General features: G+C 42.8%; 3 protein-coding genes across 3 annotated transcripts in view; 2 read left to right on the top strand and 1 right to left on the bottom strand.

The window, feature by feature from the left end:
• Positions 1-21,688, top strand: part of LOC127411583 (reticulon-4-interacting protein 1 homolog, mitochondrial-like) — a 180,361-nt gene that overhangs the window by 112,580 nt on the left and 46,093 nt on the right. The gene's annotated exons all lie outside the window — the stretch shown is intronic.
• Positions 1-21,688, bottom strand: part of LOC127411586 (chloride intracellular channel protein 4-like) — a 67,587-nt gene that overhangs the window by 30,073 nt on the left and 15,826 nt on the right. The window lies entirely within an intron of this gene.
• LOC127411589 (uncharacterized) lies at positions 9,393-13,659 on the top strand. Its single transcript, XM_051647287.1, has 5 exons — positions 9,393-10,562; positions 10,695-10,907; positions 11,191-11,306; positions 11,909-12,145; positions 12,340-13,659. Exons 1-3 carry the CDS (start codon positions 10,259-10,261, stop codon positions 11,304-11,306), a joined length of 633 nt encoding a protein of 210 aa, XP_051503247.1. The 5' UTR covers positions 9,393-10,258; the 3' UTR covers positions 11,909-12,145; positions 12,340-13,659.

The raw sequence follows: 21,688 nt of genomic DNA, 5'->3' as shown, positions 1-21,688 counted from the left end.
AGCAAACAGGAATCCGCACACCCTGAGGCCACGTTCATTGTGACCGGGGACTTTAATAAAGCCAGTTTCAAGTCAGTCGCACCAAAATACCACCAGCACATTAGTTTCAACACACGAGGGGACCGGGTTTTGGACCATTGCTACTCTCCCTTCCGGGATGGCTACAAATCCCTCCCACCATTTGGCAAATCGGACCACTCTTCCATTCTGCTTCTGCCCGCTTACAGGCAGAAACTGAAACAGGAAGCACGCACTCTCAGAACGATCCAGTGCTGGTCGGACCAATCAGACTCTACGCTACAAGACTGTTTTGATCACACGGACTGGGAGATCAGAACAGCAAAACGCCAGTACAGGAACAAGATTGAAGGACAGTTTAACACCACCAACTCTAGAAGCATGAGGCAGGGAATTAACATCATCACGGACTTTAAAGGGAATAAAAACTCCACCATGAACACCGCTGCCTCTCTCCCGGATGAGCTAAATACTTTTTATGCACGTTTCGAGGGAAATAACCACCACCCTTGTGGAGAGAGCTCTCGCGGCCGAAGCTACAGAGGTTAGTTCACTCTCCGTCTCTGTAGCGGATGTAACCCGATCCTTCCGACGGGTGAATATCCGCAAAGCCACGGGTCCAGATGGCATTCCGGGCCGCGTCAGAGCGTGCGCGAACCAGCTGGCTGGTGTTTTTATGGACATTTTCAACCTTTCCCTCTCTTTGTCTGTAGTCCCCACATGCTTTAAAACATCCACCATTGTGCCTGTTCCAAAGCAATCAAAAATAACTTGCTTAAATGACTGGCGTCCTGTTGCTCTGACCCCCATCATCAGCAAATGCTTTGAGAGACTAATCAGAGATTACATCTGCTCTGTGCTGCCTCTCTCTCTAGACTCATGGCAGTTTGCTTACCGCAACAACTGCTCCACTGATGATGCCATTGCATCTACAATACACACTGCTCTCTCCCACCTGGAAAAAAAGAACACTTATGTGAGAATGCTGTTTGTAGACTACAGCTCAGCATTCTACACCATAGTGCCCTCCAAGCTAGATGAGAAACTCCGGGCTCTGGGCTTAAACAGCTCGCTGTGCAGCTGGATCCTGGACTTCCTGTCAAGCAGACACCAGGTGGTTAGAATAGGCAGCAACATCTCATCACTGACCCTCAACACTGGAGCCCCACAGGGCTGTGTTCTCAGCCCACTCTTGTATTCCTTGTACACACATGACTGTGTGGCAACACATAGCTCCAATGCCATCATTAAGTTTGCTGATGACACGACGGTGGTAGGTCTGATCACTGACAATGATGAAACAGCCTACAGAGAGGAGGTGCACACTCTGACACACTGGTGTCAGGAGCACAACCTCTCCTTCAACGTCAGTAAGACTAAGGAGCTTGTGGTGGACTTCAGGAGAAAAGACAGTCCCATCACCATCAATGGAGCACCAGTGGAGAGAGTCAGCAGCTTCAAGTTCCTGGGTGTCCACATCACTGAGGAACTCACATGGTCCATCCACACTGAAGTCGTTGTGAAGAAGGCTCATCAGCGCCTCTTCTTCCTGAGACGGCTGAGGAAGTTTGGAATGAACCGCCACATCCTCCGCCACATCCACACCTGCACTGTAGAGAGAATCCTGACTGGCTGCATCTCCGCCTGGTACGGCAATAGCACAGCCCACAACCGTAAAGCACTGCAAAGGGTGGTGCGAACTGCCAGACACATCATCGAAGGTGAGCTTCCTTCCCTCCAGGACATATATACCAGGCGGTGTGTGAAAAAAGCTCGGAGGATCATCAGAGACTCCAGCCACCCGAGCCATGGGCTGTTCTCACTGCTACCATCAGGCAGGCGGTATCGCAGCATCAGGACCCGCACCAGCCGACTCCATGATAGCTTCTTCCCCCAAGCAATCAGACTTTTGAACTCTTGATCTACCACGATCAAAATACATCAGCACTGCACTTTATTACTCTTACTCTTATATCTCACACCGGACTGTCATAAATTATATTATTATTATATTATATTCTCTCTTAACAACTTACTATCAACCGACAGCCTGAATGTCAATACAGTACAATACAACCTACTGTACATTCTATATATACTTTTTTTTTTATTGAATATTGTGTATCTATATTGTGTGTATTGTATACTGTACAGTGTATGTTATTATTTGTATATTGTGTTGTGTGTAATTATGTGTATATTAGACTTTATTTGTGTTGTGTTAATCTGATGTTTATTGTAAATTGGTATACGTCTCATCACTGTCACGACTGTTATGTTGATCAGAACTGTACCCAAGAATTTCACACACCATTGCACTTGTGTATATGGCTGTGTGACAATAAAAGTGATTTGATTTGATTTGATTAAGCATTCATACAGTCATTTTATCCCAGATGTGTCAAATTCTGTGGCATTACGCGTTTTATCATTAATTCAGTTTTTATGACTGGATTCCGTGATTCCATCCATGTTTTCCGCATCACAAAAATCATAGGACCCTAAATAAATTGGTAAAACGTAGGCTACAATCAGTCTTGGTAAAATGAGTTTTGTTGTTGTGACAGCCTGCAGGTTATCCACAGTTGTGGATTCCACAGGGTCTGTTTTCTACTCATCTGCTTTTGTATACAGTTTTAACCAATTCTCTCAAATACCAAGTTCTTCACACAAACCCTGGTAAAGCAACAAGAAAACAAAAAGGATGAGAAAAAGAAGAGTAGTAGCAGGTGAGCTTTCATTAAAACTTTATTTATTACTACTTTATTACTTTTTGTTTTCCTACCCCTCCTCTTCTCTCTCTCTCACCTCCCCCATCTGTGGATGGAGAAGAGGGCCACGGAATGTTCCAGATATGTCTGGCATGGACTGATGTGTGAGGGTTTTGTTTAATATTTTGTGACCATGATGACTGAGGGCAAGCATTTTCCATGGACAGCTGCACTCACTCAGACACACATCCAGACTACAGTCTGCTAAAACACTGTTACATTAACACACACTATATCGGTCTAAAATAATCTACAGCCACACACACACCAGAAAACTCCAGAAAGTCTGTGCTTGAAGTTTTGATAAGCCAGTTTTCAACAGTACTTATGTTGTCCCCTTAAACAATGAGGAAATCTTGAATAGCAGCAGTGTGTTTGAGTTTTCCACAGCATTTGTTCCTCTATAAACATCTCTCTATTCAGTGGGGTCTCTCCCATAGACAAACACAAACACTGATCCATATGCACGACTCTCCAAACACAAACCGAGCCCTTTTGTTAAACACCTCTTAAAAACACACTGGGTGCATCCAAAAAAAAAAAAAAAAAAAACAGATGGCAGTCTGAGAGAGTTAGTTAGTGAGAGAGGCTATGTACCTTATATGACAACACCAAAAGCTTCAGCAAAAATGGAAAGAGTACTCATATTCCAAAAATATTATCTATTAGGGACAGAAAGATAGAAAGAGACAGACAGACATTCAGTCCATGATAACATTGTGAATAGGGCCAGAACATTCTTTCCGTATTTTACCACCATTGATACTGCATTGATTTTAATTCACTTTTTATTTGCTCATATGTTTTCAGCAGACCATGGCAGTAGTTTTACATCCTCTCCTTATGTCATGACTCATGCATATACAAGGGCATAAAGACAGATATTTTAATAGTAAATCTCAGCAGTAAAAATATTCATTTAACTTTAAAATTTAATATTCAAGTTTGAGTCTTTTCCCCAAATCAGTTCTTTCACACTGCCTGATTCAAGGACCACATTTACACCTTGTATTAAGATGCGTCTCAGGTGACCCGATCGCAAGTGGTCAGGTAAGACATCGCCGTTTACACCTGCACGCTTAAATGAGTCTCCTGTGACCATTTGTGTTCGGATTTCAAGGGGAGGGTCTCTGATTTCATGACGACATACATCAAATTATGTCACTGTGTTACTGCGTGATACTAAAGCACAACATAGTCAGAAAAGACAAAGAAAGGACAAAAAAAGTGGTGCGCTGTTTTTCCCAGATGCATCTGAATTTAATCTAAACACAAATGCAACTCTCAAGCAGAATGACCAATTATTTTAGTGGATTACCTGTAATAAAGGAGCTTTCGATATGTGTGCTTCTCATCTGTGTCTATGCATGTTGATATCAGAAACACTGAAGATCATCTGTGAAGTTCTCATGCTTATGTATCTGCGTTTTAACATTTTCTGATCAGACGATTATTTAATTTTAAAGCCGCTTGTAACTTGTTTTAGCGCAGCGTTTGGCTACTTTAAGGTATTACCATGGCATTTTCTATTACATTATACTTCCATTCCACTACATTTCAGAGGGATATTGTACTTTTTTCACTGTATTAATTGTTTTTTAGCAGCTATAGTTACTAGTTAATTTTCAGATCAATATTTTATACGTAAAATATAGGATCAGTTAAAGATAAATTCTCTACATTTAAATAATACCCAGCTTAAATTAAATGTTCTTTCCTCTATCACCTACAGATGGGTGAAAAGTGACCGTGAATGGGCAGTAAGGTGTGGGACTACTTCTCCAAAGATGATGATGTAGTTGTCTGCAATACCTGCAAAGCAAAGATAAGCCAGGGATCTAGCAAATCCAGTCAAAAGAATACCACCAATTTGTGGTGAGACCAGCTAAAAAATTAACTAAATCGGCCACCATATTGGTAATCAGTGAATTTTCCCCCTCTAAAATTGGTAACGTATCGGTCTCAAAAACCCCATATCGGTCAGTCTCTAGTTAGGGTCACTACTTTATCTTAAGAATGTGAAATGTCAGAATAATAGTAGAGAGAATGATTTATTTCAGCTTTTATTTCTTTCATCACATTCCCAGTGGGTCAGAAGTTTACATACACTTTGTTAGTATTTAGTAGCATTACCTTTAAATTGTTCAACTTGGGTCAAACGTTTTGGGTAGCCTTCCACAAGCTTCTCACAATAAGTTGCTGGAATTTTGGCCCATTCCTCCAGACAGAACTGGTGTAACTGAGTCAGGTTTGTAGGACTCCTTGCTCGCACACGCTTTCAGTTCTGCCCACAAATTTTCTATCAGATTGAGATCAGGGCTTTGTGATGACCACTTTGTTGTCTTTAAGTCACTTTGCCACAACTTTGGAGGTAACTGTCCATTTGGAAGACCCATTTGCAACCAAGCTTTAACTTCCTGGCCGATTTCTTGAGATGTTGCTTCAATATATCCACATAATTTTCCTCCCTCATGATGCCATCTATTTTGTGAAGTGCACCAGTCCCTCCTGCAGCAAAGCACCCCCACAACATGATGCTGCCACCCCCATGCTTCACGGTTGGGATGGTGTTCTTCAGCATGCAAGCCTCACCCTTTTTCCTCCAAACATAACGATGGTCATTATGACCAAACAGTACAATTTCGTTTCATCAGACCAGAGGATATTTCTCCAAAAAGTTAGATCTTTGTCCCCATGTGCACTTACAAACTGCAGTCTGGCTTTTTTATGGCAGTTTTGGAGCAGTGGTTTCTTCCTTGCTGAGCAGCCTTTCAGGTTATGCCGATATAGGACTCGTTTTACTGTGGATATAGATACTTGTCTACCTGTTTCCTCCAGCATCTTCATAAGGTCCTTTGCTGTTGTAATGGGATTGATTTGCACTTTTCGCACAAACCTACATTCATCTCTAGGAGACAGAATTTGTCTCCTTCCTGAGTGGTATGATGGCTGCATGGTCCCATGGTGTTTATACTTGTGTACTATTGTTTGTACAGACGAACGTGGTACCTTTGGGCATTTGGAAATTGCTCCCAAGGATAAACCAGGCTTGTGGGAGTCCACAATTTTTGTTTCTGAGGTCATGGCTGATTTCTTTTGATTTTCCCATGATGTCAAGCAAAGAGGCACAGAGTTTGAAGGTAGGCCTTAAAATACATCCACAGGTACACCGCCAATTCAGTACACCTCCTATCAGAAGCTAATTGGCTAATTGTCTAACTTGACAAAATTTTCTGGAATTTTCCAGGCTGCTTAAAGGCACAGTTAACTTAGTGTTTGTAAACTTCTGACCCACTGGAATTGTGATATAGTCAATTAAAAGTGAAACAATCTGTCTGTAAACAATTGTTGGAAAAATTACATGTCATGCACAGAGTAGATGTCCTAATTGACTTGCCAAAACTATAATTTGCTAATATAAAATCTGTGGAGTGGTTATAAAATGAGTTTTAATGACTTCAACCTAAGTAAATGCAAACTTCTGACTTCAACTGATATTTTATTTATATATATATATATATATATATATATATATATATATATATATATATATATATATATATATATATATTTATTATACACACACTACCGGTCAAAAGTTTTGAAACACTTATTCTTTATTATATATATATATATATATATTTTTTTTTTTTTTTTTTTTTTTTCACATTTTAGAATAATAGTAAAGTCATCAAAACTATGGAACAACATAAATGGAACTATGGGAATTATGTTGTGACTAAACAAAATCCAAAATAAATCAAAACTGTGTTATATTTTAGCATCTTCAAAGTAGTCACCCTTTGCCTAGAATTTGCAGACATGTACTCTTGACATTTTCTCAGCCAACTTCTTGAAGTATCACCCTGGGATGCTTTTTAAACAGTATTGAAGGAGTTCCCATCTATGTTGGGCACTTATTGGCTTCTTTTCTTTATTATTTGGTCAAATTTGTTTTGTTTTTTTTTTTATAAAATTTTCATTTTATAATGAAATAAATATGGTGGCACAATTATATTTTTGTCTACAAAACTTATTTCAAACATTTAAGCATAGGCCTTCAGATCAAAAGATTTTTAAGATCATGTGAAACATTTCAGTCAAGTGTTTCAAAACTTTTGACCAGTAGTGTGTGCGTGTATAAATACAAATAAGAGAACCGCTTACGTGTTCGCATCTTTTTAAAAGATGTTATTCTGTAAGCGTTCCTTATGCGAGGGACCCATCCAGCCGTCAGATCAGCATGAGAGCTGTGTTTGCTGTCTGGGCTGTGCACACGCTGAGACAGCTCTCATGGAGACAGACTACCCTCACTGTGAGGGCAAGATGCTTCGCTCACAAATCACCCTCGTTCTGAAGGACGATTCAGCCTCCCGCGCCCTCCCAACCGCCTCTTCTGTGACCCGAGGGATCACACGAGGAGGCACGGCAGCGCCGCGAGGTGGACCTCATGCCGGCACACGCCCCGCCAGCCCCTCAATCTCCATGTAATGCATCTATGCCGATACAGTATGTGTGTGATGAGCTTCGGCCCTCTGCAGGAGCGCATGGCCTCGTCACGTTTGCCGGTTCTGATGCTGGGAATGATGATATGTCATGTCGTTACATCTGCCGAGTGGTCAATGGAGGATGTTGCCACCCCTTCCCCCAGCGAGGGCGAGGAGCGTGCAGGAGCCACTGACAAGGAAATGCTTCGCATCCTTTCAAGGCCGGTCAAAAAGCTCTGTCTCGAGTGGTCTCCTCCAGACCAACCTGAAAAATCTCGCCTTGATGAATGGTTCCTGCAGTCCGGACATAGACAAGTGGCCGCGTTCTGCAGATCTGCCCCGTTCTTCCCAGAAGTTAATAACGAACTGACAAAATCCTGGCGCGCACCCTATTCAGCTCGCTCGCAAAGCGATTCCCCTCTCCTCATTAAAGTGGACCATAGGGGAGACAAAGGTTATGCCCCCTGCTACCCCCTGTGGAAGAGGCGAGAGGCGGTAGCGGCACATCTCTGCCCGGCGAGTAGCAGGCCATGGAAATCATGCCCTGTCCATCCTTCCAAACTGTGTTGAATGACGTCCACACTGGAAAAGCATTATATGAAAAGCATACTCAGCGGCAGGCCAAGCTGGTTCAGCACTCCACGCGATGGCGGTACTCCAAGTTTTCCAAGCTAAGCTCCTCAAACAAATGGACAAGCAAGGCTATGATCCAGAGACATTCAAAGAGCTCTGCGCTGCTACAGACTTAGCGCTGTGAGGGGCCACTAGCAAGTCATTGGGCAACTGGTGGATTTGGATCATCACATCTGGCTTACCCTCATGGAAATGCACGGTGTCTCCAGTCGGCCTTTTCGAAAGCTCTGTGGATAGGTTTGCTAAGCGCTATATCACGACTCGGCAATACTCGCAGGCTATGAGACATTATATGACAAAACAGAGCAGTACTTCATCACAACCGGCTCGTTCCCGCTCTGTCTCTTGCCAGCGCCTGGCTAAAAACCCCACGCCTGCTGCCTCAGCGTCGGCGGTACAGCGCTTGTTGCACATGCACTTTTTCAATAAAGACCACTTTTCCTCTTCAAACACCACACATTAGGCACAACCGCTTCCTAATGGTAATCAGCGCATTATATCATACAATGAACAAACCAAATCGCCCTCTGTCCCATTACGCGGACGCGTGGCAAGCCCTTACTGGCATTTCCGACTGGGTGCGAAAAATGAGCGAACAGGGTTATACGACCCAATTTGCACGTCGGCCACCCCGTGTATCTTCTGTTATGAACAGAAAATACACAAATTATGCACAACCGCTTCCCAATGGTGAGTGGCGAGCTGAAGTCCCTCACACATGTATGTGAATGTTACTCTGGCAGTATTCATTTATCAGTGTCATGCAGCCAGTTTTATTTAGTTGTGCGCTAAATGAGATGCCAAACAAACCATTGACGTGACCCTGATCATGACCCATGAGCGTGTGAACAGGTTGATAATGTTTTGAGAATAAAACAACTGTGTCCACTTTGCGGCAAACATTATGCTTTTAGAATCATGATAGAAAAGTAGCAGCAAAACTTCAAGCAATCGCAGAACGGTCCCATCAGTTTACACTTCAGAAAACTGTGCATCATTCATCGAGTTCATGAGTGCAATACTACTTAAAAGATACAACTATGCAGAACTTTTTATCTTCTCTCTTCCATGTTCTACTTAACAGCTGATGTGGCCCCTGTACCAAACAATTGCACACCCCTGCTCAACTGAATATTTAAGACTAATACTGTAAATTGGCAAGCAGATTTCCTTGAATCCTTGCAAACACACAAAACTCCCTGCATTTTGTGACCCCACAAAATGTTACATCAAAACATAGAAATTTGTATGATTTTGCAAATCAGTATGTCCTAATCTGCAGGCATTTTCAGCGACAGATCATGTGAAAAAAAAAAAAAAAACAATAAATGTTTTGTACATTAAAAAAAAAAAAAAAAAAAAATTACATTGTTTTAGTAGCATTTAAACATGATTTAATCTATCAAAAAATTTGTAATTACGATACATCTTCACTTTATACAGAGCATCCCCACTATTTTTAGAAGCACCCTGAATGATTTTGATCTGGAACCGGGCCTGTAAGTAACGTTAACTAACGTTACAGTATCCACTGAAGTTATCCACTAGTCCAAACACAATTTTATCATTATCAATGTACGACAGCAAACAGATAATGTTACTGCAGAAGTTATTATTGATAATTAGGATAAGCAATCTATCTACAGGAGTCTGCAGTTGCATGTAAGTGTGTTTATTTCATTGTTTTACTTTGTTCAAGAGTGGTATTCATTGCTAGACTTGTGCTGTTTGTTTACTGTCTTGAACTCGCGTCGCTATATACGTAGGTTGGTGTCTATGTGCTATATTGTTTTGACTTGTCCCAGGTTATTCACTGCTAGATTTAACGTTGATTGTCCATTGTGTGTAAAACTATTGTGGTTTTTAGTGTTTATAAACAGTGCTTCACTTGTTTTAGGGTATTATTTATTGCTAAAGTGAAGCATAATTTATTTGCAGTGCACGGAAGTCGCACTTGTCACCTCGTGCGACCCTTAGTTTCTGCGGACCACTTGACTAGCTTTGTTGTGCCAAGTAGCATTAAGGCGTGTCCTGCTTTTTCACTGAATGGCTCATTATCGTCGCGTATATATTTGACTTGAATGCTGACACGGAAGCGGCAGCGGAAGTGGTAGCCCTCGTGTAAAGCCCTCGTGTGAAGACCTACTTGGGTAAAGACCAGCGAGTCTGCCTGTGCGAGTCCACTGAGCAAGGACACCGACAAGGCGCCACTCAACATAGCACTTAAGTATCTTGTTATTGTATCTCTTTTATTATTTTCCTTCTATATACTAACATGTCTACTTCACGAATAACACATGCCTTCATGCACATCCCTGTTATCTGTTACAGACCGTTTACACGATATCGATGCAAGACCAAACGCAACCCACACAACCTACGGCCACTTTGCATTTCAGCACCTGCTCCGCTCTCTTTCTCAGTGGGAATCTGGAACTGCCAGTTAGCTGTGAACATCTCAGTGGGACTCTGGAACTGCCAGTCAGCTGTGAACAAAGCGGACTTCATTCCAGTCTTTGCCACGCAGTCCACCCTCAGCATCCTGGCACTGACAGAAACATGGATACGTCCAGAGGATACAGCAACACCTGCTGCTCTCTCCAACAACTTCTCCTTCTCTCACACCCCTCACTCACACTGGGCGGGGGATCAGGTTTGCTCATTCTTAACAACTGGACTTTTTCAACACACTCTTCACTATGTAACAATACTAGTTTTGAATTCCATGCTACTACTACAATGCAACCCACAAAAACACATGTTGTTGTCATCTATCGTCCTCCAGGTCAGCTGACAAACTTTCTTGAGGAGTTGGATGTCCTGCTGTCCTCCTTGCCAGAGGATGGTAGGCCACTTGTAGTTCTTGGTGATTTCAACATACACCAAGACAAGCCCCAGGCCACTGAACTGAATACTCTCCTGGACTCATTTGACTTGGAAAAACTACACACCACAGCAACTCACAGATCGGGCAACCAGCTGGACCTCATCTTTACATGTAACTGTACCAACTCAAATATTCTTGTTACTCCTTTACATTTCTCTGATCACTACTTTGTTCAATTCAACATGACCCTCCCATCTACATTAAAACAGACTCCACCATTGGTTTCCTTTCGCCGTAATCTCCGTTCCCTCTCACCCTCTCGCCTTTCCACTGCTGTCTCTACATCTCTTCCTACACAAAATGTATTTACCACGCTTAATGTAAACACTGCCACAGACACACTAAGCTCTACTTTAACAACCTGTCTAGACAACATCTGTCCTATCTCCTCTAGGCCAGCACGTGCTACACCACCCAGCCCCTGGCTGTCTGACGTCCTTCGTGAACATCGGACTGACCTCAGGGCAGCTGAGAGGAGATGGCGGAAATCTAAAGATCCAGCAGATCTAGGTAAATATCAGTCCCTGCTTGCAACTTTTTCAGATAATGTTAAATCTGCAAAACCCTCCTATTACCAGAACAAGATCATCAGCACCACAGACACTCGCAGCTTGTTTAGAACATTCAACACACTTCTCTGCCCTCCCCCTCCACCGCCTGACACATCACTGACAGCAGATGTCTTCGCCACATTTATTACTAATAAGGTTACAACTATCAGCAATACATTCTCAGCAACACACCTTGTCAAACACCTGTCTCCTGTATGCAACTCTTCTCTCTCTATGTTCTCTCCTCTGACTGACACTGAGGTCTCTAAACTCCTCCTCTCCAACCACCCCACTACCTGCTCCCTTGACCCCATTCCCTCTCACCTTCTCCAGGCCATTTCTCCATCCATCCTACCTGCACTCACACACATAATTAACATCTCTACTTACAGGCACTTTTCCCACTACATTTAAGCAGGCTCGAGTAACCCCGCTGCTGAAGAAACCCGCACTTAATCCCACACAAATAGAACACTACAGACCAGTCTCTCTCTCATCCCATTCATGGCAAAAACACTTGAAAGGGCAGTTTTCAATCAAATTTCTGCCCATCTCTCACAGAACAAGCTGCTGGATGAAATCAGTCAGGCTTCAAAAGTGGACACTCCACCGAGACTGCCCTGCTGTCTGTCACTGAGTCACTGAGATGGGCGAAAGCTGAATCCAGATCATCAGTCCTGATTCTGCTGGACCTTTCTGCAGCCTTTGACACAGTCAACCACCAGATCGTACTCTCTACCCTCTCCTCGCTGGGCATCACAGGAACTGTGCTTGACTGGTTTAATTCCTATCTCTCAGGTAGGTCCTTCAAGGTAGCCTGGAGAGGTGAGTTATCCAAGCCACATCAGCTACTTACTTGGGTACCTCAGGGATCAGTGCTTGGGCCTTTTCTCTTCTCTATATACACAACATCAATGGAACCCATCATTCAGGCACATGGTTTCTCTTACCACTGCTACACTGATGACACGCAACTCTACTTGTCTTTCCAGCCCAACGACACCACAGTGACTGCTCGAATTTCTGCCTGCCTGGCGGACATCTCAGCCTGGATGAAGGAGCACCACCTGCAACTCAACCCAGCCAAGACTGAACTCCTCGTCTTTCCAGCCAACCCTGCTGTTGAACACAACATCACCGCGCAGCTGGGTGCAACTACAGTAACGCCTTCCAAATTGGTCAGAAATCTAGGGGTAACCATCGACAACAGACTAAATTTCACAGACCACATCTCAAAGACCACAAGATCATGTAGATTTACACTCTACAATATCAGGAAGATAAGACCCTTCCTCTCTGAACATGCCACACAACTGCTTGTCCAGTCACTTGTCATAACTAGACTGGACTACTGTAACGCTCTCATTGCAGGCCTCCCTGCAAGTGCAATTACACCCCTCCAAATGATCCAGAATGCAGCAGCACGTCTGGTCTTTAATGAACCATAGAGAGCACATGTTACACCACTCCTTGTCTCTCTCCACTGGCTGCCGGTTGATGTACGTATCAAATTCAAAGCTCTGATGCTGGCATACAGAACAGTCACTGGATCTGCTCCAGCATACCTAAAATCATTTATGCAGAGCTACGCATCCACTAGAAGCCTGCGGTCGGCTAAGGAGCGTTGCCTTGTTGTACCAACACAAAGAGGCACCAAAACACTTTCCCGGACTTTCAGCTTCATCATACCACATTGGTGGAACAACCTTCCCAACTCCATCCGTGAAGCTGACTCACTCTCTGTCTTCAAAAAACGACTAAAAACACATCTTTTCCATGAGCACTTAACCAGTCATTAAAAAATAAATAAAATAAATTCCTGTTGCACTTTATTCCATTTTAAATACTATTATGATGCTAGTGATACTTTGTAATACAGCACTTTTCATACCACTGTCTCCTAAGATGATTCGCTTATGTTTTCCTCTTTTGTAAGTCGCTTTGGATAAAAGCGTCTGCTAAATGAATAAATGTAAATGTATAATTAACGTTAATCTAACGTTAGCCAAGTTAGGTTAACGTTAGCTAACAACGTTAGCTGTCAGTCTCCTCGCTTATGCTGACCGACATATCCGGCTGCTTGTCGTGAAAAACAAAGTATAACGTATGTAATGTTATATCTAGCTAGCTAACTTTAGATAATTATCTAATGTTATTACCAGTGGCTATGACAGCGTAACTATTTTCAGCATCTGAGAAGCAAGTTGGCTCATCATGTAATGTTAGGATATTTGTAATGTTAACTAATCAAGCTGAAGTAACGCTACTGTTTTAAGCTTAATGTTTGTACCCATGATTTGTCAAGAAATAAACTGGAGTAACAGTGGAATTTTAACGTTACTTGTTTCTTTGTAGCAGAAGAGACACCTTCTCCAAGTAGCAGAAGAGACAGCAGGGGCAGCAGGAGAGACAGCCTCAGCTGACTCTCATAGAGGGACAGACATTCAGAGGGACAGCAGGATAGGTACTTCCCATAGGGGCAGCAGGGGAGACAGCCTCCCCTGAGGGAGGGACAGCAGGTGATTTTGACAGCAGAGAAAGGCGCAGTAGGTCAGAGTATTTTCAGTTCAGTTTTTTAACTGTGTTAAAGTCTCATTTACCATGCTTTGTGGTTGTGACATTTTTGCCATGTCATCACCATTCATATCTATACAACCAATGAGTATATGATTAAATTACTACTAGAGCACAAAATTGTTTACGAGAGCACAAAGTTCTTCATAGCCCCTTCTAGCCCCTTAATTTTGCTCTCAAAGTGCACCAGATTGATGCATTTAACTTTAAAATGTACAAAATGTTCTTACAGGGAAGCATGCCCCCGGACCCCCTACAGTGTCTGAGGTCCACCCATCACAGTCTCACAAAATCCTGTGGGAAACACTGCATACTCCTGGCACAGCACCCACTCCAGCTCTCTTTCCGCCTTCCCTTGTCAGGCCATACTGTGAGTCTCACAGAACAGAGGTGGGGCCTGGGGGGAGGGCCCACTAGGCTAAATTTAGAACTCTAAACAGCCAAACTCATCACAATGTGCTCATTCTCCAGTGCCTCTATGCTGACTGGAGTGCATAGTCTGGCCGAGGTATTCCCTTAAAAGGAAGGAAAGAGGGAAGGAAAAAAGACAAGAGATACAGACAGAGAAAGGGATATCCCATTTGAGAGACAGGCTTTTCAAACTATGCCTAAACATGATCTTTTTAAACCCGGGGTTAAGGTCACATTTAACCCTGAGTTAAGCAACTCTTCACTCTTGTAGCCAAGAGGTGCAAACCACAAACTGCACTGCCAGAAGTATACAGTGTAAAATAACGCCAGTCTAAAATGTTACCTCATTAACTATTCATTGATTTATACAGTCATAGAAATTTTCATCTGAGACAAACCATTAACAGTGACCGCAGATGTGTAAACGCAAGTGATGAACACTTATTTTTACAATTTTGGTACAAAAGGAAAATTTTCACAGTCACAGTTTTAAACAACTAAGACAACCAGAGTGGATTTACAAAGCAACATTTCCACAGACAGAAAAGCAGTTTTTAAAATAAGTTGCAAGTTGCTTGTTTTGTGCTGTACTTCAAATCATCTTCCAAAATGTTATTAACTTCAATCAAATCTTGAAAAAACTCAGGGTTTTACAAATCCTGGCACCATACTATGGAGGATTATTTACTAACTAACATGTATGAACAGTGTTAATCATGGAAAATGATAATCCCGAAAAAAAGTTTACCCAGTGTGAAAAAAAGCCAATAAATTAAATCGGAAGATACTTTAAATCAATTTATTTATCTTCTTTGAATAAAATCCCAGACATTGTGCAACCAAAATTCCTTTAATAACCAGTTTTTACTGAACATTCCTAATTTAGACAGCACAGAAATGCACCAGACTTGAGCACTAGAGTCACAGATGCATTTAGGACCAAGGAGTTTGGTTTACAGTATGTGTGTGGTAACAATGTCTGATGCAACATTATGACTTTATGCAAACACAGACAAACAGATGGTAAACCGTGAAATAAGCGTAATAGATTTTCATATCATGTAATGTTCAGTTATTGCACCAATAATTACAGATGAAATGTCATGTGCAGGCAGATAAGATCCATCTTTAAATCGAGCAGGGTCATATAATGAAACTTTCTAATTTAGGTGATTATACATGGGATGTGTTAACTATGAGTTCCCCATTCATTTTGGGATAGAGAGAGAGACAGCGGAGGTGCCTCCACTTGTCAAGCTTGTTTATGAAAATTCAATCGCATTGTCATGAAGGACTGTTTGTGGCACACGCCGCAAAATATATATAAAAAAAATTCTAATGAGAAGCACATAAGAGGTTCCTAAGTCCACATGAGAATTGAGAATTCAGGAATCCTCAACGCTAAGCCCACATGGAATCTGCACACTTTCATATTTTCTGAAATCAAATTTTTATTTGGATTTACTAATATGGAAAAGGGAGCTGAGATTACTATCCTCTTATTGGTAGCTGAAAGACAAAACCTTTTTTATTATAATAATTAAAACAAACAAATATGCATGGGGTGGGGGATATGTAGAATTTAATGAATAATGGGCATTTGAATTCTGCAAATATCTACGGTGCTTTCTGCAGAATTCTTCAGGCGTAGATTCTGTGAAGCCAGTAAGTTTGTGCAAACATTCCCAGAACATTCCTCATGGGCTCTGATACAAAAGCAGACCACAGACTGATGACTCACAGCCACACTTTCAGTTTGTCATTGGTCAACAACAACAACACACACACACACACACACACACACACACACACAAAGTGCCTGACCTACAGTGCACCACTGGTTACACAATGATGCAGCAGCTGAATCAACAAGTATTTTTCAAATGAACAAAAACATGGTTGACGCTTTGTTTGGCAGACAAAAAACAATCAGCTCTGAGATCTAATAAGACCAAACGTAGGTTAATTTCCTACAGCTTGCATCAAGGCCTAAATCTATTGCAACCCAAACAAACTGAAACTCTTTCTAGCCCTGAGATGAGCTTATGAGCCAAGTCACATTCATAGGAAAATCAATCCTGTGAGAAGAACTTGGCATAATTTGCCTTCATTTAAATTTAAAAGGAAATTCAAATTCACAGGTTACATTGTCCATGGCAAATTCATACAGCTCTGTGAGGGAAGTCAGACACTTAGACAGCGGAAGTCCTTACACAGGGTTTAAGACTTTAAGACCATTTTCAAGACCTGAACAGATCACATTAATACTGTATCCCCATACCAAAACAAACCCACTAAAATCACAATCTAAAAAAGTTTAAAATACTCACATATTTTCCACAAATATATCACATTAAAATTGGTTTATGTACCATTATATAAATAAATTCATAAATTTAGAGGTCGTCCAATACTGGATTTTGCTGATACGATGATGTGTTGATCTGCCAAAAGTTTTTAAAATTAGTAGCCTACATTAAATGTTCTTAGTCTTTTCACCCTTTGATTTGGAGGGTGAGACAGAGGCTACAAATTGAATTAAATTCCATATGCAGTTTATGGTGCAACCAAAATACTAATAACCAAGGACAAAAAAAAAAAAAGATTTGATTCATAGCGCAGACCTTTTAACTTTAAAGGCTGAAATACACCGGGGACTCTTATTTTGAAATGTAAGCGCTTCCCTGCTGTTCCCAGCTGCTCATTCAAACAGTTAAGCTGAAATAAAATGTGCACTCCTACAATAATCTACAACATATTACAATATAAACATTTAAAAGTAAACATTGTCATATTTCCTCAACACTATATCATCGTCATCAACAGCTGATCATTAGCAATTACTTGTCATAAATTTCCGATATGGCCTAATGATTGCGAACTGCTCTGCAATAGCTGAAAACACTCACAAGCCCCCGCGTGCTTGGAGAAAATACAACAGTGCCGCGTTTTCACTCTTAAGGATGCAGCGCAAGCATTCATTTAATTAAATCTTATTCTTTTGAAATTTGATAATCACATTAGGTCATATCACGATTTCTGTCTTTCGCCCCCAAATTTAAGACCTCTTTAAAATACTTTTTCAGGATCCACAGGAATCCTGCGATAAAAGACTGAATTGGCCCATCTAATTCGGTGGAATTTGACTGAAAATGTGCTCAGACTGACCGCTAGTTTGGGTTAAAAATGGAAGCTGTGACACTCAAGAGCTGTACCATAATTCTTCTTACCAGCATAAAAAAAAAAAAATAAATTCTTTCAGGAGGGTTTGTACACCTCGCTGATGTTTCAAGTTCATTTTACAAATGGCTGTTGAGGTGACGTGATTTACAGCCCAACAGATTTGAAACTCCCCTTGATTCTGGGGAACAGAACCCCCCCCAATAATCAACACAAGCAAGTACACCCCCCAATATTTATACCATGATCAATAGAAACATGTAAAATGCTTCACGCTGCAACCCCCTCAATGTCGAAGAAAAATCTATGCCCTTCCCTTGATTATTAAAAAAGACAAACAAATATATTACATACAGGTGCATCTCAATAAATTAGAATGTCGTGGAAAAGTTCATTTATTTCAGTAATTCAACTCAAATTGTGAAACTCGTGTATTAAAGAAATTCAGTGCACACAGACTGAAGTAGTTTAAGTCTTTGGTTCTTTTAATTGTGATGATTTTGGCTCACATTTAACAAAAACCCACCAATTCACTATCTCAAAAAATTAGAATACATCATAAGACCAATAAAAAAACATTTTTAGTGAATTGTTGGCCTTCTGGAAAGTATGTTCATTTACTGTATATGTACTCAATACTTGGTAGGGGCTCCTTTGCTTTAATTACTGCCTCAATTTGGTGTGGCATGGAGGTGATCAGTTTGTGGCACTGCTGAGGTGGTATGAAAGCCCAGGTTTCTTTGACAGTGGCCTTCAGCTCATCTGCATTTTTTGGTCTCTTGTTTCTCATTTTCCTCTTGACAATACCCCAAAGATTCTCTATGGGGTTCAGGTCTGGTGAGTTTGCTGGCCAGTCAAGCACACCAACACCATGGTCATTTAACCAACTTTTGGTGCTTTTGGCAGTGTGGGCAGGTGCCAAATCCTGCTGGAAAATGAAATCAGCATCTTTAAAAAGCTGGTCAGCAGAAGGAAGCATGAAGTGCTCCAAAATGTCTTGGTAAACGGGTGCAGTGACTTTGGTTTTCAAAAAACACAATGGACCAACACCAGCAGATGACATTGCACCCCAAATCATCACAGACTGTGGAAACTTAACACTGGACTTCAAGCAACTTGGGCTATGAGCTTCTCCACCCTTCCTCCAGACTCTAGGACCTTGGTTTCCAAATGAAATACAAAACTTGCTCTCATCTGAAAAGAGGACTTTGGACCACTGGGCAACAGTCCAGTTTTTCTTCTCCTTAGCCCACGTAAGACGCCTCTGACGTTGTCTGTGGTTCAGGAGTGGCTTAACAAGAGGAATACGACAACTGTAGCCAAATTCCTTGACACGTCTGTGTGTGGTGGCTCTTGATGCCTTGACCCCAGCCTCAGTCCATTCCTTGTGAAGTTCACCCAAATTCTTGAATCGATTTTGCTTGACAATCATAAGGCTGCGGTTCTCTCGGTTGGTTGTGCATCTTTTTCTTCCACACTTTTTCCTTCCACTCAACTTTTTGTTAACATGCTTGGATACAGCACTCTGTGAACAGCCAGCTTCTTTGGCAATGAATGTTTGTGGCTTACCCTCCTTGTGAAGGGTGTCAATGATCGTCTTCTGGACAACTGTCAGATCAGCAGTCTTCCCCATGATTGTGTAGCCTAGTGAACCAAACTGAGAGACCATTTTGAAGGCTCAGGAAACGTTTGCAGGTGTTTTGAGTTGATTACCTGATTGGCATGTCACCATATTCTAATTTTTTGAGATAGTGAATTGGTGGGTTTTTGTTAAATGTGAGCCAAAATCATCACAATTAAAAGAAGCAAAGACTTAAACTACTTCAGTCTGTGTGCACTGAATGTATTTAATACACGAGTTTCACAATTTGAGTTGAATTACTGAAATAAATGAACTTTTCCACGACATTCTAATTTATTGAGATGCACCTGTATTATATGTACAGTGCCCCCAAGAAGTATTTGAACACTTAAGCCATACTTAATTACAAAACACCAAACCAAGTAACATTTAATTTTAAGACAGCATAAGCACACTTTCAAAATGAAGAAAAGAAAATGTTTTCTTCTGGTTGTCAGGTTAGTGGAACGTGCCCATAGCAAAGGTGGTGAACTTCACCTGTTGTTAATCAGCTAGGGCATTTTAGTGAATTTCCAAGGGCAACTGACATGCACTAAAAATCACCTTGACAGCACTTGCTTTCAAGTCAATGCAAAAATGTCTCAGTTCAGAGAAAATGTTATCTAATGCATGAAACTCATACATTAAGTGCAGTGTTTGAAATTAACTTTTTGGCTCACCAGCCACTGTAGCTAGTAGTTCCCTATCTGTCATTCACTCGACATTGTGTCGATGTAGTGACACTAGGGGTCACTCTTGGGAGCCCCAAACACCTCTGCTCTTTTGAAAAAAGGCCAATGAGAATTGGCAAGTGGAATTTGCATGCCACTCCCCCAGACATATGGGTATAAAAAGGAGCTGGTATGCAACCACTCATTCAGGTTTTGTCCTGAAGAGCCAAGACCAGGTCCCGGCCATTTCAGCGGGTAGTTCAGTGTTGTGGCAAGAGGGACACAACGTCTCGTTCCCTCCATCAGGGAACGGAGGTTACAAAAGTAACCAGGACGTTCCCTATCTGTCACTCACTCGACGTTGTGTCAATGTAGTGACACTAGAGGTCCCTATACAAAACGCCACAACTAGCTGAACTATGTTACGTGAACTGGCGGTGTGTGACGGGCAGACTGCTGTGTGGCTCGTAGCCAGCGCACCACGCCGTCACATAACCTCCCCCAACGCTCTTATGGGCGTCGAACGGTCCATCAGGAACAAGTCGATTGCCCAACTACAGGGACAGGCTAGCCCAGCCGAGGCCTCTTTTCCCTCTCTTTTCTCCCCAAAAAGAGTGGAATTTGTTAACTGACTGGGAGTCATAAGTGTCTGCATCGGGGGGTGTCCCTCCCAAGTGGAAGACACAGCGGAGACCACACCCCGCCCAAAAGGGGGGGGGGGGGTATTTTGAGTGGAATACATCACATGGTCTTACCGAGTCTTGTCGAAAGTATGTCATGTGGAGAGATCCCATGGTAGGTCCTACCCGAAGGGGGAGGAGTTTCTACAAAGCATGGCGACCAGGGGCAGAGGGGCCTCTGCCCAAGGAAGACGCAGTTTGCTGTCAGGGAAACAATTTTGGGGCCGCCTTCGGGGAACCAGCACATGTGGAGCACCTACCTCAGTACAGGGGCTCATTAGCGCACATACTGGGCCGGTCAGCGAGTTTCTCCGCAAACTCAACTGCCAGAGGGTTAAGGAGGAAAGTCATCCAGGGATCACAGTCTGTGAACACGACCGGGAGGCAAGAGCGCACGTCTTCACCTCAAGGGAGGGGAAAGGCACTATGCGCAAGCGGTACACCCGGCCAGTTGTCCCGGAACTTACCTGCTCGTGCCTGCCAATACACGGGACGAGACCGGCTCAACCCGGAGATTGTAGAACCTTGCAAAGGTGTTGGGTGTTGCCCAGCCCGCTGCTCTGCAGATGTCTGCCAAAGAGGCGCCACTGGCCAGGGCCCAGGAGGCCACCACACTCCTGGTGGAGTGAGCTTGTAACCCCGCAGGGGGTGGCACGTCCTGAGCCTGATATGCCATCGTGATGGCGTCAATGACCCAGTGGGCGATCCTCTGTTTGGAGACAGCGCTTCCTTTCCGCTGTCCACCAAAGCAAACAAAGAGCTGCTTGGAGCTTCTAAGGCTCTGCATGCGATCCAAATAGATGTGTAAAGCTCGCACCGGACACAGCAACACCAAGCCTGGGTCTACCTCCTCCTGACGGTCATGACGACGGCCGTGCACACCGGATATGTGACCCAGGAGACGAGGGAACCATTCTTTTGTCAGGCTTTTGGGTGCCGCAGCCTCCTGGGCATGCAGCGACAAAAGATTCTCCTCCCGGCCCTCCACCGGGGATGGAGTGGTCTGTCGACCAGCCCCAGAGAAGTGGGTCTCCTCGCCCCTGGGTCGCCCATCTCGGGGGCACTTCGAAGCCTTCCTCGGGTTCTTAGCGGCCAGCTGCGAGACGGGTGGCGTCTGCTTCCTGCGGAGGGCTCCACGCCGGAGCCGGCCATGGGGGCGGGCTGTGGCAGAGCCGGTGTTGTTGCTGCAGGAGGACACCCTTGG

The sequence above is a fragment of the Myxocyprinus asiaticus genome, chromosome 20 (genome assembly GCF_019703515.2).
Source record: "Myxocyprinus asiaticus isolate MX2 ecotype Aquarium Trade chromosome 20, UBuf_Myxa_2, whole genome shotgun sequence".
NCBI classification, from domain to species: Eukaryota; Metazoa; Chordata; class Actinopteri; order Cypriniformes; family Catostomidae; genus Myxocyprinus; species Myxocyprinus asiaticus.
Note: the sequence above shows the minus strand (reverse complement) of the source record. Positions and strands in the feature narration are given on the sequence as shown.